General features: G+C 41.8%; 1 protein-coding gene and 1 pseudogene across 1 annotated transcript in view; both read right to left on the bottom strand.

The window, feature by feature from the left end:
* LOC139420870 (E3 ubiquitin-protein ligase RNF43-like) overlaps positions 1 to 6,233 on the bottom strand; it is a 162,143-nt gene extending 155,910 nt beyond the window's left edge. Inside the window, exon 1 of the mRNA XM_071171244.1 lies at positions 4,646 to 6,233. Within this exon, the coding sequence (XP_071027345.1) occupies positions 4,646 to 4,885 (240 nt within the window). The 5' untranslated portion in view covers positions 4,886 to 6,233. The remainder of the gene's footprint in view (positions 1 to 4,645) is intronic.
* A 376-nt stretch (positions 6,234 to 6,609) lies between these two features.
* On the bottom strand, positions 6,610 to 9,777 carry LOC139422491 (heat shock factor protein 5-like; annotated as a pseudogene).
* Between the last annotated feature and the right edge of the window lie 8,377 nt (positions 9,778 to 18,154).

Below are 18,154 nucleotides of genomic sequence, written 5' to 3'. Positions count from 1 at the left end.
TAATATCAATTTAGCCTCAAATAAATAATGAAACATGTTAAATTGTGTTTAAATAATGTTGGAGTAATGTTGGAGAAGAATGTGCCATGTAAGAAAGCTAACGTTTAAGTTCCTTGCTCAGAACATGAGAATGAAAGCTGGTATGAAAGCTGGTGGTTCCTTTTAACATGAATCTTCAATATTCCCAGGTGAGAAGTTTTAGGTTGTAGTTATTATAGGAATTATAGGACTATTTCTCTCTATACGATTTGTATTTCATATACCTTTGACTATTGGATGTTCTTATAGGCACTTTAGTATTGCCAGTGTAACAGTATAGCTTTTGTCCCTCTCCTCGCTCCTACCTGGGCTCGACCCAGGAACACATCGACAACAGCTACCCTTGAAGCAGCGTTACACATGCAGAGCAAGGGGAACAACCACTCCAAGTCTCAGAGCGAGTGACGTTTGAAACGCTATTAGCGTGCACCCCGCTAACTAGCTAGCCATTTCACACCGGTTACACCAGCCTAATCTCGGGAGTTGGTAGGCTTGAAGTCATAAACAGCGCAATAGCTGCTGGCAAACGCACAAAAGTGCTGTTTGAATGAATGCTTACAAGCCTGCTGCTGCCTACCATCGCTCAGTCAGACTGCTATATCAAATCATAGACTTAATTATATCATAATAACACACAGAAATACGAGCCTTTGTTCATTAATATGGTTAAATCCGGAAACTATCATTTCGAAAACAAAACATTTATTCTTTCAATGAAATACGGAACCGTTACGTATTTTTTCTAATGAGTGGCATCCCTAAGTCTAAATATTGCTGTTACATTGCACAACCTTCAATGTTATGTCATAATTATGTACAATTCTGGCAAATTAATTATGGCCTTTGTTAGGAATAAATGGACTTCACACAGTTCACAATGAGCCAGGCGGCCCAAACTGCTGCATAGAGAAGCAAGAGAAGTGACACAATTTCCCTAGTTATAAGAAATTCATGTTAGCAGGCAATATTAACTAAATATGCAGGTTTAAAAATATATACTTGTGTATTGATTTTAAAGAAAGGCATTGATGTTTATGGTTAGGTACATTGGTGCAACAACAGTGCTTTTTTTCGCAAATGCGCTTGTTAAATCATCACCTGTTTGGCGAAGTAGGCTGTGATTCGATGAGAAATTAACAGGCACCGCATCGATTATATGCAACGCAGGACAAGCTAGATAAACTAGTAATATCAACCATGTGTAGTTAACTAGTGATTATGTTAAGATTGATTGTTTTTAATAAGATAAGTTTAATGCTAGCTAGCAACTGACCTTGGCTTCTTGCTGCCCTCGCGTAACAGGTAGTCAGCCTGCCACGCAGGCTCCTCGTGGAGTGCAATGTAAGGCAGGTGGTTAGAGCGTTGGACTAGTAACCGTAAGGTTACAAAAACGAATCCCCAAGCTGACAAGGTAAAAATGTGTCGTTGTGCCCCTGAACAAGGCAGTTAACGTTCCTAGGCCGTCATTGAAAATAAGAATGTGTTCTTAACTGACTTGCCTAGTTTAAATATAGATTAAATAAAGGTGTAAAAAAATATATAATAATTAAAACGGCCAAATCAATGCCCAAAAATACCGATTTCCGATTGTTATGAAAACTTGAAATCGTCCCTAATTAATCGGCCATTCCAATTAACCGGTCGACCTCTAGCCTAAATAGCACCTTATTCGCTATGTGGGGAATTCCGACCTGAGTTAAGCTCGCGTAAATGGAACATAATTCCCTTTTGATGCGCTTTTCTCTCTAAGTGTATTCTAACCTTGAACTTAAGCATGAGAATAGCATGCTATTCATCCGCTATTCGTTGGGTGTCGAGATGAAAGAAATTAAGGTGTGGTGGACGTGTGTCTACAGATGCTCCTTATTCTGATTCCACCACCTTTACGAGCGATGAAACGATGAATAAGGTCGAGCAACCTGTCGGTTCTAAGTGGAACAACATCTAATTAATTTTTCCCCCCTATAAATAACACCATTCGCCATGCACTGTAATTTACAAATTGATAAGAAGTAAATGAGGAAGCCATTTGGATAAGGGGATTGTAAATATAAATGACAATTGTTTTAGATCTATTTTACCTTTTACACACACACACACACACACACACACACACACACACACACACACACACACACACACACACACACACACACACACACACACACACACACACACACACACACACACACACACACACACACACACACACACACACACACACTAATGATCACTGGAAACCAGTCATATAGCAGCAAACTGAAGCATATCAACATATCACCTTTTCCACAGGGAAGTTTTTGAAATCCTGGTCTTATAATTTGGGATGAAATTTGGGGACCCAATCTATAGGCTTCTGAAAATGACAGTATATCGCCAAACCTACCGAGTTGATTTATGATTTTTAGAATGTTTTAATTATATGCCCAGACTTTCACTGTATTTATTTTTTTGAGAATTTGTATTGTGTTAAATATTGGCCACTATCGGTAGCCACCATCAGTTATACCCACATACATTTATAACTGTCACTGACTAGAGTTAGTTTCCTAACATTTTGCATCATTCCATTACATCGTTAGTTTACCTTTCTTCCTGGTTGAATTAAATGTTTTCAGCGCGAGCAAAGGAACCACGCCTGCAAAGCCCATTACTCACCTGCATAAGGTAAGTCTGAATACAAACTACTGAGAAGTGCGTAGGAAAGGCGTAATGATGTACATTTCCTTAGTCTGAATCGGCCCTGTATACTTAACTATGGGCCCTGGTCAAAAGTGGTGCACTATATAGTGAATAGGATGCCATTTGGGATGCAGAGTAGGAAAGGCGTAATGATATACATTTCCTTAGTCTGAATCGGCCCTGTATACTTAACTATGGGCCCTGGTCAAAAGTGGTGCACTATATAGTGAATAGGATGCCATTTGGGATGCAGCCTCAGTAAAACAGTAATCTAGGAATCACTTTCTGACAGACAGACCTAGGTCTACACCTCAGTGTTGTTTTCAAACTGTAATCCACTCCTCCTTCAAAATCAGGTCAAATGTTATCACTCATATCCAAAGGAAAGGCTTCATTGCCTCAATGTAAATGAACAAAGACCCGGAAAGCTGACTTATGCCTTTGATCTTTTCAGCAGCACTGCTATGCAATACACCTCTAAAAGATCAACATCACACACATGCAAGCACACGCACGTGCACACACTTAGTATACACACTGAGTATATATTTTATATTAAATTAATCTACTGTCATCATTTTCACCGCTATGTCTAATATTGGACATTCCCTGTGGAAAAGGCTGTGTAGGCTAATTCTTTATCAATTATGGCCATCTGCAGCATCTGGTTCTCCATTCAAAATGCCTCATGCACCTGGTGAGTGAGGACAGACAAGACCCTATGTATCTCATATCTGTCGCCCCCCTTTCTTCTCAGACTGGAAATAAATTGACTTAGCCTTGCATTAGTTCCCCAACAACTTTAATCCATGCATGAATCCAAACTATGCACCACAGAGAGCGCAGGAACTGGCCTGGCTTGCAGAATAAGAACATTTATAGTATAGCCACATGTAAGCCTATGCGTTTAGCATTTGAATGATGCATTGTTTACAGTAAGGGCACGAGCAAGCTAACTTTTTTTTTTTAAACAATGCAGCTTTTGATCTCAACTGTTGAACTTGCACGGAATGCATTGTTTGGTATTTAATCACACTGTTCAGTAAAAAAAAAACATTAAAAAAGGGAGTTTTTTGGCAATTTCTGGGCATGGCTGTCCCTAATAATTTAGGTTCTACAAATCCATCAGCTTGATAAAAGGTTTGGGTGGAGAAGTTGGCACTCTCACCTCTAACCAGTATTTTATTGGCAGGCAAGAAGAAGACAAATGGGAATAAGATACAAATTAAAACAAATAGAGCCCTATAAATATATATGTCAACACTGTTGTTAATGAGGAATGTTGATATAGGTATCCTATTCAATTCTAATTCCTAATTCTATGGTTGACACAGACAGCATGCATGAGACAGAGTGACAACGAAGGGTTATATGCCTAGCAGCTCAATAACCTATTACATTATAGTGACTGAGATCAACAAGATGACAAAAAAGTTGGCCTGACATTTAACACTGCCATGGGGGTTTTGTGGTTTAGGATATGGCACAGTGTTAACATCAGAGTTTGCCACGGTGAATCTGCCAAGGTGAAGAGTCAGGGTGGCAAGAACAGTAAAATCAAATCTTGTCAAAACAAGCCATAACCATCAGATCGGACAGGACTGATGCCTAAAGTGGTCCTCTGGAGAATGTTGTTTCACAATGTGACATACTGTACCAAGCAATGCATACAAATCTGAAACAATACTCCACAGTCCAATGGACTACCAGGTCAGCCTATATCACAAGATGTATCCATGGACTGAATTCATGTGACATAATTGATTAAAGATGCATGGCATATTTTAAGACAATAACGACTCATTGCTAAACTTATTGCCACAGAGTTATTGATAGCTAACCAAGAAAATGTAGCCAGTATGCACTTGACTTGCATTGCACATTATCAGGTGGACCTGGAAACCTATATGACCGTGACACATACCTGCATGAGCTTCCCCTCTGCAGAGCCGGCGCTCCCTCCGACGAACAGCCCTTCCAGAGTGATGGGCTTCCCCGTGGGCTCGTGTCTTAGCAGTGTCACCTTGATGACAGCCCTGGGGGCCGAGCGCTCCGTTTCTACGGCCGCCGCCAGCTCCAGGCCCGTCTGGCCGAACACCACCTGCAGGGCCGCTATGAGCAGCCACGGCCAGAGCCCGGCCAATCGCCGCTGGGGAACGGTCATTGGATCGGCTGCAGCGGCGGGCTCCGGCCGCACATCGTGGACTTCAAAGCTAGCAACAACCGGAGTTGATTCAGGACAATAAATATATGGCCCAGCAACGGTCCTCCTCTTTGTGGGTTCTAAAATGTACAAACCCGTGAAAACTATTCGAAAAACAGGGTTAAATCCAACGTTTTAAGGCTCACTGACTGCCATGTTGTCTTTGTGGATGCATGTCTTGTGGATTTCTGGTTAATTCTTACCCCGCTTTAAAAGTTTGTTCCAGTTGAAAAAAGTTATTGATTTCACTCTTCACATACAACACGAGCTCCAGTCCTTACAGGAGATAAACAGTAGCCCGGTTCTCATTTTCAACGTGCAGGTTGAAGTTGTCAGTCGGTTCAGTCCGGACACTTCCAAAACACCGGCTCTTGTAATATTCCACCACTGGCAATATTTCAAAAAACCTTTTGCAACAATGTTGATAATTAATTATGTGACCAACCCACTATAAACATGATACAGTAACGTCTGGTTTTAAAATTGTATCCAATTTACCGGTATTCCATGTCACATTTCCAGAGCAAGGAAAAAAATGGTAAAATCTCGCTGACGGACTCCAGATGCAACAAGTATCTCTAAATCAATTCCCCCTACTATTCTTTACGCTGGATGTGTGAATGTAGGCTATCCCCACCGCACTGTATCCCTATAGGTTTCAAACGAATGGCAAGGTTTGTTGAACTTCAGAAACCGAGATGAACAAAGTCAAATTGATGTTGATAAGACTGATTCCAAGATGACAGTCGACCATACAGTTAACAACGACGGAAATGCTATAGTAACATTCATACACTCTGTAGCGACTAAATCTCGACAAAAATGCCACAATAAAGTTGACAACGGAGCATTCCGGACTTTTGACATGTTTAACTAGCTAATCCAATGGAACCGTTGAAATTATTTACATAGCATGTTATAACTAGTTAATTAATTAGCAGTAGAAATCACGTGTCATTTCTGCAGCCGACGCATTCACATGTCTATCGCCCGCTTAAGTTGTTACGCATCTAAAACCAGTTTGCTTCCTGCCACCTTCCAAAAAAGTTGTCTCTTTTCCCGAGTACCACGTCTGAAATGTATAACAATTCTGAAACGAAATACTTCCCGCGGTTGCCGACAAAATATATATACGCTAAACTCCAGTAATTTACTGAAGATACTGAAAATGTAGAGTCGAAGGAACGCAAGTCGTTAAAACGCTGTTATTGATCTTCATTAAAAAAAACATTGAAAAGTTGGAAAAAGACACTGTACATTAAGCGAAGTCCCGAAGCCTGCCTCTCATAGTCTCCCTCCCCTGGGCTTTCATTGACCGTCTACCTGCTGACTGCCTGTTACGGAGGGTGGAGCACGAGCTACATAGTGACACTAAAGACGACACCGGGCGGCCTCCAGCGGACAACCCTGGTAACAGCCAAGCGCCACTTTTTGACCTCGTTTAGATCGAAGATTCTGGAATGTAGACAATCCACCTTTGAGGGCCCCATATAAAGAACTACATGATGCAATAAATGAAATGCAAACATCCAATTAATTATATCACATTTTAATCCTAATAATGATAAGATATTTTTTTTAATGACTCAGTTAAAATAGATTTGTTGCTTTTCTGCATTTCAAAATTATGTAAAAATGTCCCTTTTTGGTGTCAAACTAAAACAAATGAGGAATAAAAATTAAGGTTACTTGTGCTTTAACTAAAAACAAAAAAAGACAAATAAGTCTTATGTATGGCCGCAAGAAGATTATCAAAATTATTGGATCCTGTAGTGTATGTAAAAAATAATAATAATTTTATACTAACTTAATAGAATTGCTCAGAGAAAGAGATTGTTTAACAAGAAATTACTTCTTTAAAAAAAACTCAACTCCCCTTGCGAGGATAACGACACAGCCTTTTTCTAAAAATGTTTTATGAGATAGGAGAACACATTGAGAGGGATCTTAAACCATTACTCAATACAGAATCTTTCCAGGCCCTTGATATCCTTTGTCTGTGCTCATGGACTGCCCTCTTCAGTTCAAACCACATATTTTCAAATTGGGTTAAATTCTGGAGACTGAGAGTGCCACTGCAAACTGTTGATTTTGTGGCCAATTAACCATTTATGTAATTGGGGTTATTGTCTTGCTGGAAGATCCACTCCGGCAGAGGAAACTAGGTTTTTGGCAAACATTTCCTCCTTGTATTTGGTAAATCTCATGATGCCGTTGATCTTAACAAGGGCCCCAGGACACGTAGAAGCAAAATAGCCCTATAACATCCACCATATTTTACAGTAGAGATGAGGTATTTTCTGCATATGCATTGTTCTTTCGACGCAAAACTCTTCACTGGTGCGCGTGGCCAAAGAGCTTTATTTTCATTTTCATCTAACCATAGCAGTAGTTGCAATCCAAGTGCCAACGCTGTTCAGCAAACACCAGGCATATACATTTGTTGAGTACATGGATATAAAGCTCTTTGGCCACACACACCATCGAAAGAAAGTTGCATCTGCAGAAAAGAACCCCATACCTACTGTAAAATATGGTGGTGGTATCATGAACTTTACCCAGTACCAGGACATTTTAGCTAAAAACCTAGATGCCTCTGCCAGGATGCTGAAACTTGTCATGTAGAACACTGAAACGTCATGTAGTACACTGAAATGTCATGTAGAACACTGAAACGTCATGTAGAACACTGAAACGTCATGTAGAACACTGCAGACCTCTGCATCCACCCCCTTGATCTCCTTTACGTCCTTCACCTTGGTGATGTACTTGGATGCTTCCTTAGGGCACTGGGATAAATCACAGCATGATCAACCTCTTATTATAAAACAGAGTTCATCAGGATCCCTGATAACCATTCATACGATACATGTTTTTTAAAATATTTATTACCAAGGAATACGGACTGAGTATCTTTGCTTTCTCTTTACATTCACAATTCTAAATTCTTTAAACCCCAAATTATTAAACTATACGATGAGCTTAGGTACACTGGTTTGTTTCTTGATGAATAATAGCCTCCATGTACCATGTTTTTACTAAGCTAGGCTAGCTAACCTTCTGATAGGCGTCGACAGGAAAAGGTTCCTCCTCCCTCTTGACTGGCTGATCAGCTGCATGACCACCGACCATGATGGCAATTCCCTGAGAAGGAATGTTCACCGGGACTGTTATAATGATGGACCCTCATGGAGTCACTGTGCTGGCATCCATCAGTATTGTGCCAGGCAGGAAGCTGGATTTGACAGAGGAGTCAATCTGGGAAGAGATGGTGAGCTGTTGATATTGGTGGTGGGCTGGGGTCCTGATGATATAGAGGTGGCCAGGACCGGCTGCTGGCGCTCTGGGGTTTACAGTTTGACCATGCGTATTTTGGGGGAACTGTGGTGCAGCTTGTCCACTATCTGGAAAACTGTGTCCAAGTTGACTTCACTCTTCTTGGTCTCCTTGTTTTCCCTGCTCTGCCAGTCCTGGTTTTGATTGCCATGATACAAAACCCCACAGGACAGGTTGGCTAGAAAAAGCAGGATTAATCATAGCAATTTCATAGCAATGTATAAAAGCCCCGCAATTTCATGTTCAAGCATTACATTTTGACTTATATGCTCCCCATATTTCCATGCATATGAATTTTAGATCTAACTGGGCAGATTCACAGACATGCTGCTGTATGAGTAGGCCTAGCAGTTTGATTTCAACCTACCTGGTAGTAGCTGTAATGAGAGTATGAGGGAGTTGTTTGGTGGACACTAAGACAGTTTGAGTCCATTGAACATTGAACCTGTCCATTGAAACAAACACAATCAAAAAGTATGTTAATTAAACTTCTACGGCAGTTTATGAGGAAATCACAGTGTTTCTGTGTGTAATTAATGGGTGCTTCCATGGCACGGTTTATTATATTTACCAGGGGAATAAAAACCAGCATGGTGAGGGATGAAGGTGTTGAACTTGGGCCTAGCGTTTGCCAGGCTTTGTGAACCCTGCTGGATGTGTGCAGTAGCTGGACTGGACTGCACAGAGCAGGAAGTGTCTGAAGGGAAGCGGTGGATGACGGATATGGGGATTCCCTTGTCTGTGTAGATAGTCGTAGGGGAGGGGACATCCCCATGACCCATGATACAGCCGCGGGGTGGGATGGGGGTCCAATCATACTCCTTCATGGTCTGGATTCTGCTTTGGTTGTAATGTTGGTAAGGAGACGGTCGGTGTACCTGTCGAACAAACATGTAACCTGTAGAAACCGAATTATAGCAAGGCTGAGAAATTATGAAACACATGCTATGGCACAAATAAGACTGTTCTTTGTGTTATTGGCAATTAAATTACTGTAGTTACTTGTTTCATTTTAAATACAGGGTACAGACATGATTGACAATTTGAGAGAATCTCTTTTCTCTACTTTGACCTCCTCCTCACCACCATCACTATTGGCCATGAGTCGCCGGAAACTTTTGGGGGACCGACAGTTCACTTATTGGGCAGCTTCCATCTTCACCTTGTTTTTGCTCATCAGCCTCTTTAGATTCACCAGCAGTTTGGATGGATCTTGTTTGAAGTTGGGGTTGGAAGTGGTGTTGTATCCTGTCCATTGAGCAATCATTATTTTCCCGAGCCCCTGGGGCCATGGGTCATCTTCCTGAACCGACAAAGATTCAGCTGGCGGTTTAAACTTGTAAAGTTGGTCGTTTTGAAACAGTCGATGGTGTCAAACATTTGCTTCTGAGGTGACAGCAGCTCTGCTTTAAACACCACAGGGATCCCAACATATTGATTGATTTTTGGGGTTATTCACCAGGCAGTTTCGTAGGGAAGTTGTTGGGGTTGATGAGGTGTGCTTCTTCGAGCTCCATATCGTCGGCTGTTTGAGAATCCAAAAACAAACAAAATCAGTGACAACTTAATCAAGTGCATATTGATAGCTAATGAAAGTAGTTAGCTTTGTAGCCCTTTCCTGCAGTCAATGACCATAAGTGCCCTATTTGGATTCATGGGTGGAATGTTATCATAATGTTTTTTTTTATTTTACGATGAAAATCCAGAAATTCTAGCTATGTCAAACAGTGTTGTTACATTTCTGTAACGGCTTTCTTCCTGGGAAAGAGAAGACCAAAGCGCAGCGTGGTGAGTGTTCATCTTCTTTAATAATAAATCCCAACTGTACACTTCCAATTACAAAACAACAAATGTGAAACCAGTCCTATCTGGGGCATAGACACAAAGACAGGAAACAATCACCCACCAACCCCAACACAAAACAAGCTACCTAAATATGTTCCCAATCAGAGACAATGACTAACACCTACCTCTGATTGAGAACCATATCAGGCCAAACACAGAAACAGACAAACTAGACACACAACATAGAATGCCCACCCAGCTCACATCCTGACCAACACTAAAACAAGGAAAACACACAAGAACTATGGTCAGAACTTGACAATTTCAGTCTCCTGTGATGTATATAAGTGTAATATTTCGATGTAAACTCTAAACTAAAATAGTGGAATGGGTGTTTTTTTTGTTTTAGGGAGGGCTAATAGTTGGCAGGGCAATTTTTATTTTCTTCAATTTGTAATACCGTATCAAAGAATTGAATGTAGGTACGCTGTGAATGGCCTTACACACCAGTGCAGTAGGTGGTGGTGTATACACCTAAAAGTTGGTTGCGATCCGCCAATAAAACCCAAAGAAGAACTGCAGCGACTTGAAGGCGACTTCATAAGAAATATTACCTTTGATCACATGACTTTTATGCAGTTGGACAATTTTTATAACCTATTTCAACACACATCGAAAGACGTTGACCAACTATGGTCACCATCTTGACAAAAGTGATTCGCTCGAACGTGCCAATTGGTTCCAGACCGATTAGGTCATGCGTCTACATGCTGCCTGCCTCACCTGTGTCACGCCCTGACCTTAGGACTTTTATGTCTCTATTTTGGTTTGGTCAGGGTGTGATTTGGGTGGGCATTCTATGTTCCTTTTTCTATGTTTTTGTATTTCTTTTGGCCGGGTATGGTTCTCAATCAGGGACAGCTGTCTATCATTGTCTCTGATTGGGAACCATACCTAGGTAGCTTTTTCCCCACAGGGTTTTTATGGGTAGTTAATTTTTGTTTAGTGTTTTGCACCGGTCAGCACTGTTTCGGTGATTCCCGTTGTTATTTTGTTATTAGAGTTCAGTTTTAATAAAGTAAGCATGAACACTTACAATGCTGCGCTTTGGTCCGATGATTCCTCATCTTCCGATGAGGAATACCGTTACAACCTGGGGCAACCTTAGAGATCCCTACAGTGAAGACTACAATAGCCACAACAAGGCTGTTGATAACCGAAGCAACCATTAATGCAGTTGTTTAACATAGCTGTAGCGGTTTTCTAGGTGTGAAGGAGAGTCGGACCAAAATGCGGCGTGTAGATTGCGATCCATGTTTATTAAACTGAAGCAACATGAATCTAAATACAAACACTACAAAACAATAAACGTAAAGAAAACCGAAACAGCCTAATACTCGTGCACATAAACACAGAATACGGACACTAAGGACAATCACCCACGACAAACTCAAAGAATATGGCTGCCTAAATATGGTTCCCAATCAGAGACAACGATAAACACCTGCCTCTGATTGAGAACCACTTCAGACAGCCATAGACTTAACTAGAACACCCCACTAGCTACAATCCCCATACATATACACCACATACAAACACCCATGCCACACCCTGGCCTGACCAAATAAATAAAGATAAACACAAAATACTTCGACCAGTGCGTGACAATAGCAGTCAAGCTAGTTCCTGAAGTCTCAAAATATGTTATTAGCACACTGTGTTAACATGTATTCAATCATATTGAATACATGTTATTATCATATTAAATAATAATTAAACTCACCCACATAAGTATATAGCTGGATGCATCTATCAACATTGGGCTAATGGCTAAGGTAATTTGGCTTCAACTTGAGCACATGGCAACAGCGTGCAATTTTATTAAACAGTAACATGCAAAACACAAAAAACTGAACAGCCAGAGGGATTACACATAGAAATAAGGGAGAGGGAAAAATGTAGAATAATAACATGTTTTCATCAAGGATCGCTCTGTACCTTTCTCCATTCATCTTTGCCTCGATCCTGACTAGTCTCCCAGTCCCTGCCACTGAAAAACATCCCCTCAGCATGATGCTGCCACCACCATGCTTCACTGTAGGGATTGTGCCAGGTTTCCTCCAGACGTGACGCTTGGCATTCAGGCCAAAGAGTTCAATCCTTGGTTTCCTCAGACCAGATAATCTTGTTTCTCATGTTCTGAGATTCTTTAGGTGCCTTTTGGCAAACTCCAAGCGAGCGGTCATGTGCCTTTTACTGAGTGGCTTCCAATCAGGCCTACTACAAAGGCCTGATTGGTGGAGTGCTGCAGAGATGGTTGCCAAGACCTTCTCACCCGGTTGGAACTCTAGTGGTTAGGCCTCCGGTTGTATACGAGCTCCTGGGCGGGGGACTCGTTTATATAGTGTCAAAAGACACACACACAGGTGTCTGTAATCATGTCCAAGTATGGCCTAATATCATTGGTTAATTCTCAAATATTAAAACAACATACAAAGAACAACATACAAAAACAAATGGATAGCATACAATCATAGATTCAATTTAGACTACATAAGCCTACAAACAATTACAATGCTCAAAGTCGAGAGCCCTTCTTGTGATTATTGTGACTTTGCCATTGTAATTGTTTGTAGGTTTATGTAGTCTAAATTTAATCTATGATCTATTATCGGGTAGATTATCAGTAGCCAGCCCTTGGTCAGACTCATCAGGTCGTTCATCTGAGCGCGGGGGGAGATGGTGGACCAGTTGTATACAGTGTGCGAGGCTGTATCCATATCGGCTCAGGATCTCACGTTTGAGTCCCTCATAATTCGCTGCCTGCTCGACGTTGAAGTCGAAGTGGGACTTCTGGGCATTCCCAGAGAGATAGGGTGCCAAAAGGCTGGCCCACTTGGGCTTGGGCCATCCTTCCTCTGCACAGTCCTCTCGAAGGTGCACAAATACATCGCCACGTCATCTTCCTCCATTAACTTGACCAGGAACTGATTCGGGCTAGACTCCTGAGCCATCCCACCCTTCAACTGGGCTACCTCCGCTACCAGTCTGAGGTTTTGTTGGCGCTGCTCCACAAGTGCTAGCTCCTGGAGAGCCTGTTGCTTCTGCTGGCTGATGATAAACTGAGCATCCAGTTCCTCCATGGTAATCTCCGTACTCTCGACCGCACGGCACCTGAGCTACTGAGGTGCCCATATTCTCCACCATATGTGGTAAACCGTGGGGTGTTGGGTTGAGCGTGCATTAACACAGACAGGGACAGAGTAACACAGATACAGGGATGTTGTAGTCAGAAAACACGACTTTACTAGGCAACAAAATAAACATAACAAAATAACTTAGGTTTGGGCTCGGTCCTTCTTCTCAGATTCTGCTCCGTGTCTTCCCTTACGGTGTGCCACAGTGCTCCCTTTATGTGGCATGCACGTTTGGTTGGCACTCTCCCCTAATTACCTCGACTTGGGCCATCAGCGTCGGGGTGCCCAGCCCGTGTACTCCCAGCAGAGGGAGCCAACGTCGCGGCACATACCTCCCCTCTATCACCAACCCCTGCGATAGACCTCCCAGGATACCACAATTCTCTATAAAATCAAGGAGATCCTTAGAGTCACTCAAACTGTTATCTAAAGACTAAAGATTCTCATAAAACTTAGTGGTAAAGTCTGATAACAACTCTCTATCCTTAGAGGTTACCCCATTAATCTTAAATTTTCAAAGTGTGTCGATTTCCCCTCTCATCTTTTCCAAATTAAAAAAAGTATCTACTGTTCTTTTTGCCTTTTTCAAGCCATTGTTTTCTGGATCTTATGAAGGCTCCTCTAGCTTCCTCATTAAGATCAAGATGCTCAATCTCTGTGATGTCAGCAATTTTCTTAGAGAGCACAACTATCTCACATCTCCTTCTTAAAGCAAGCCGTTTCCCATAGGTAATACAGGCTGAGAGGATTTTACATTTCTGCTGTTCCCAATATTTCCCATATTCTGCTTAGAGGTAGCTAAATTCCAGTAAACAGAAATTAGATTCTTAATCACATTTTTTAAATCATCATGCAATAACAATGAGTTATTTAATTTCCAATAACATCCAGAGTATTTCTTATCATCATTACTGCACATTCTTACAGTCAGCCATATGACTTTATAATCCATCAGGACTGCAGGCACTATTTTTACCTCTAGTGTTGGGCTCAAAACTTGAGGTTATCACTCACAAGATTGTAGTGAACGATCTCTATGTGTGCTGTTTCTCTCCGGGGTTTTTCAGGATTTTCTGGATTTTTTTTCTAATTTTGTCTGTCATAGTTGAAGTGTACCTATGATGAAAATTACAGGCCTCTCATCTTTTTAAGTGGGAGAACTTGCACAATTGGTGGCTGACTAAATACTTTTTTGCCCCACTGTATATTTGGCCATTTTAGGTTATTGTCCTGCTACAAGGTGAATTTGTCTCCCAGTGACTGTTGGAAAGCAGACTGAACCAGGTTTTCCTCTAGGATTTTGCCTGTACTTACCATAGCTCTATTCTGTTTCTTTTTATCCCAAAAAAACTCCCTAGTCCTTGCCCATGACAAGCATAACCATAACATTGTTGTTTGCCTCAAACATAACACTTTGTATTCAGGACATAAATGTAATTTCTTTGCCACGTTTTATGCAGTTTTGGAATAGTGTTATTCTGTACAGGCTTCCTTCTTTTCACTCTCTGATATTATGGGGTATTTGTGTGTAGAAAGAAAATACATCTAAATCAATAATCATCTTAGCAGTAGCAGTGTAGGGGTGTGTACATGTGGGTGTAAGTGTGTGGCGTCAGTAATGAGTATGTGTGAGTAAGAGTGACAGTGAAGGTGTGTGTGTCTGAGTAAGTAGAGACCTGTGGAAGAGCATAGAGTCAGCATATAGTTAGCTGTTTAGGAGTCTGTTGGTCTTATCCTTGATGCACAGTACCGCCAGATGGACGGGAGCATGGAGAACAGTCCATGTCTCGAGTGGCTTGAGTTTTTGGCAGTTTTTTGTGTCTTTCTCACACACCACCTGGCATGTATGTCCTGGATGGCTGGGAGCTTGTAAGGGTTATAGTTAGGGTAAGAGGTTAGTGTTTAGGGTAGGAATAGCTGACTAAACTGAACTTCATGATTTAGGATGGAATTGATCCGAGACTGATCCTCAACATGAGGGCCCCACAAGGGTGCGTGCTCAGCCCCCTCCTGTACTCCCTGTTTATCCATGACTGAATGGCCACGCACGTCTCCAACTCAATCATCAAGTTTGCAATGACATAACAGTGATAGGCCTGATTACCAACAACAAAAATGACGAGACAGCCTACATGGAGGAGGTGAGGGCCCTGGCGGAGTGGTGCCAGAAAAATAACCTCTCCCACAATGTCAACAAAATGAAGGCGCTGATCGTGGACTTCAGGAGACAGCAGAGGGGGCACGACTCCATCCACATTGACAGGGCCACAGGGGAGAGGGTGAAAAGCTTCATGTTCCTCGACAACCTGAAATGGTCTATCCACACAGACAACACCTCTTCAACCTCGGGTGGCTGAAGAAATTCAGCTTGGCCCTTAAGACCCTCATAAACATCTACAGATGCACCATTGAGAGCATCCTGTCAGGCTGTATCGCCGCCTGGTATGGCAACTGCACCGTCCGCAACCGCAGGGCTCTCCAGAGGGTGGTGCGCTCAGCCCAACACGTCACCAGGGTACAGTGCCTGCCCTCCAAGCATCCACAGCGCTCGGTGTCACAGGAAGGAAGGACCTCAGCCACCTGAGCCATGGCCTGTTCACCCAGCTACTATCTAGATGGTAGAGACAGTACAGGAACATCAATGCTGGGACCGAGAGACTGAAAAGCAGCTTCTATCTCCAGGCCATTAAATAGTCACCACTAGCCGGCCTCCACCCATTACCCTGCCCTGAACTTTAATCACTGTTACTAGTCAGCTACCACCCGGTACTCTACCCTGCACCTTAGAGACTGCTGCCCTACATAGTCACTGAACACTGGGCACTTTTAATCATGTTTACATACTGTTTTAGAGTTTTTTTTCCCCCCATATGTATATGTAGCGGTCTTTACATGTACCACAGGAGATCCAAGAAATGAAGAACGACACCACGGCTGTCTTCTTGGCTTTTATGCCGATCTGCAATGGTATTGAAAACATTCTCTGCCGACAACAAATACCAACTTTGGAGGACTGAATAGGCTGGGGAGGGTCAATGTTCATACCAAAGTTAAAAATGCTCTGCAGCGGGAGGTGATTGGCTTAGGTTTTCATTCATAACACGGCCAGAACAGCTTTGGATATGATGTTGAGTATCTGCTCACAAAGATATTTGAATATGTTCATATTTTCACTGTCAGAGTAGAAAGACTGAAGGGCTTTTGTGAGTTTGTTGGCCAGGAGTACCATAATATTTTAGGACACAGCAATGTTCGCTGGATGTCCATGCTCCCTGCTCTAGAAAGAGTGCTGAAAATGTATGTGCCATTGAAATCCTTTTTTATTTCTGAAGACAAATGCCCTGTTGTCCTACGAACAATGTTCGAAGATCCACTGACTGAACTTTGGCTGGCCTTTGTCTATGGAAACTTGACTGTATTCAGGGACACGATCAAGATGCTTGGAGGCCAGGACCACTGTGCTGTGGACTCCGCTGCAATTCTGAGAAACGTTGAGGCAAAATTGACTGCAAGACGTGATGAAAACTTCATTCCAGTTTTGGTCAGAGGACTTCTGAGAGAGCTAGAGGAAAATGGAGACATGTCTAAAGAGAGCTTTCTCAAAACATCCCAATCATTCTTCACTATGGCTGTGAACTACTTGCAAGCATGGGGAAAGCACACAGATAATCTAAAAGATTTACATTGTCTACTTTTAAAAAGGCAACCTCTGCGTGAAGAGATCCAGAAGGCAGCAGGCACACTGCAGGAAAAATACCCCAATGTGACCATCAATGAGGATGCATTGTGTTACGAAGTTACTGGCCTGCAAGAGTTCCTAAAGGGGGGATCGCTTGAAGAATGGAAAACATCGGAGACACCGCTTAGTCAGAGATGGAGCACGGTGGTTACCGACTTCAAATAGAATGACATCCCACACACTATCCTGGCTAGATTAGCGTCTGTTGTCATGTGCTTACCTGGAAGTAATGCACCAGGCGAGAGTGTTCTCCCAAATTAATGATATATGGACAGCAGCAAGAAATAGCTTCACTGTTCCTACCATCAAGGCCATGCTTATTGTGAAGACAAACCTTAACCTCCCCTGCCAGGAGTTCATGGAGAAGCTGGCCAAAGGCAGAGCAATCCTGAAGAAAATACATTCTTCTGAGAAATATACAGATTAGGTTGGTATAAGTATATTATGTAGTTAACATAAAATAAATAAGATGATGAGATTGGTAAGTATTTCACATATACTATTGTCTGTTTTTTAAATTTTGCTCATGTTCTCTTCTGCTCTTATTCTAGCAGGACCACTGAATGGCTGTTCAGATCGGACAGTTCTGTCTTGTCTGTAGTGTTTCTGTAATATAGTTGTTTTCTCTGTCTATCGCAGTGTGCCTGTTAGACTAAATACATGAAACCGGAATTGTCCCCCTTTTTTATTTCATAGATAATAACATTGGATATTTTAATGATATATTGACCGCCGAACTGGAAATGTCCCCGGTTTTCATTTCAGAAATCTGGTCTCCTTAAGTTTGATGGAATAACCATTTTAACTCTTCTACATATATACTGTATTCTAGTCAAGGCTCATCCTATATAACTACTGCTGTACACCTTTTCTATTCACAAACTGTCCATAAAGTCTATACACACCATCATATACATATATATTATATTCCAGACTGACATTGCTCATTCTAATAGTTCTATATTTCTTAATTCCTTTATTTGTATTTTTGGGGATTTGCGTGTATTGTTAGGTGTTATTGCACTGTTGGAGCTAGGAACATAAGCATTTCATTACACCTGTGATAACATCTGCAAAATATATTTATGCGACCAATACAATTTTATTTGATTTGACTAGTGTGGTTGGACTAGAGTGCCGAATTCAGTACCCAAAGAATAGTAACCGAATGGC

Source organism: Oncorhynchus clarkii, chromosome 12, assembly GCF_045791955.1.
Source record: "Oncorhynchus clarkii lewisi isolate Uvic-CL-2024 chromosome 12, UVic_Ocla_1.0, whole genome shotgun sequence".
Lineage (NCBI taxonomy): Eukaryota > Metazoa > Chordata > Actinopteri > Salmoniformes > Salmonidae > Oncorhynchus > Oncorhynchus clarkii.
This window is presented reverse-complemented; position numbering and strand designations above follow the sequence as displayed.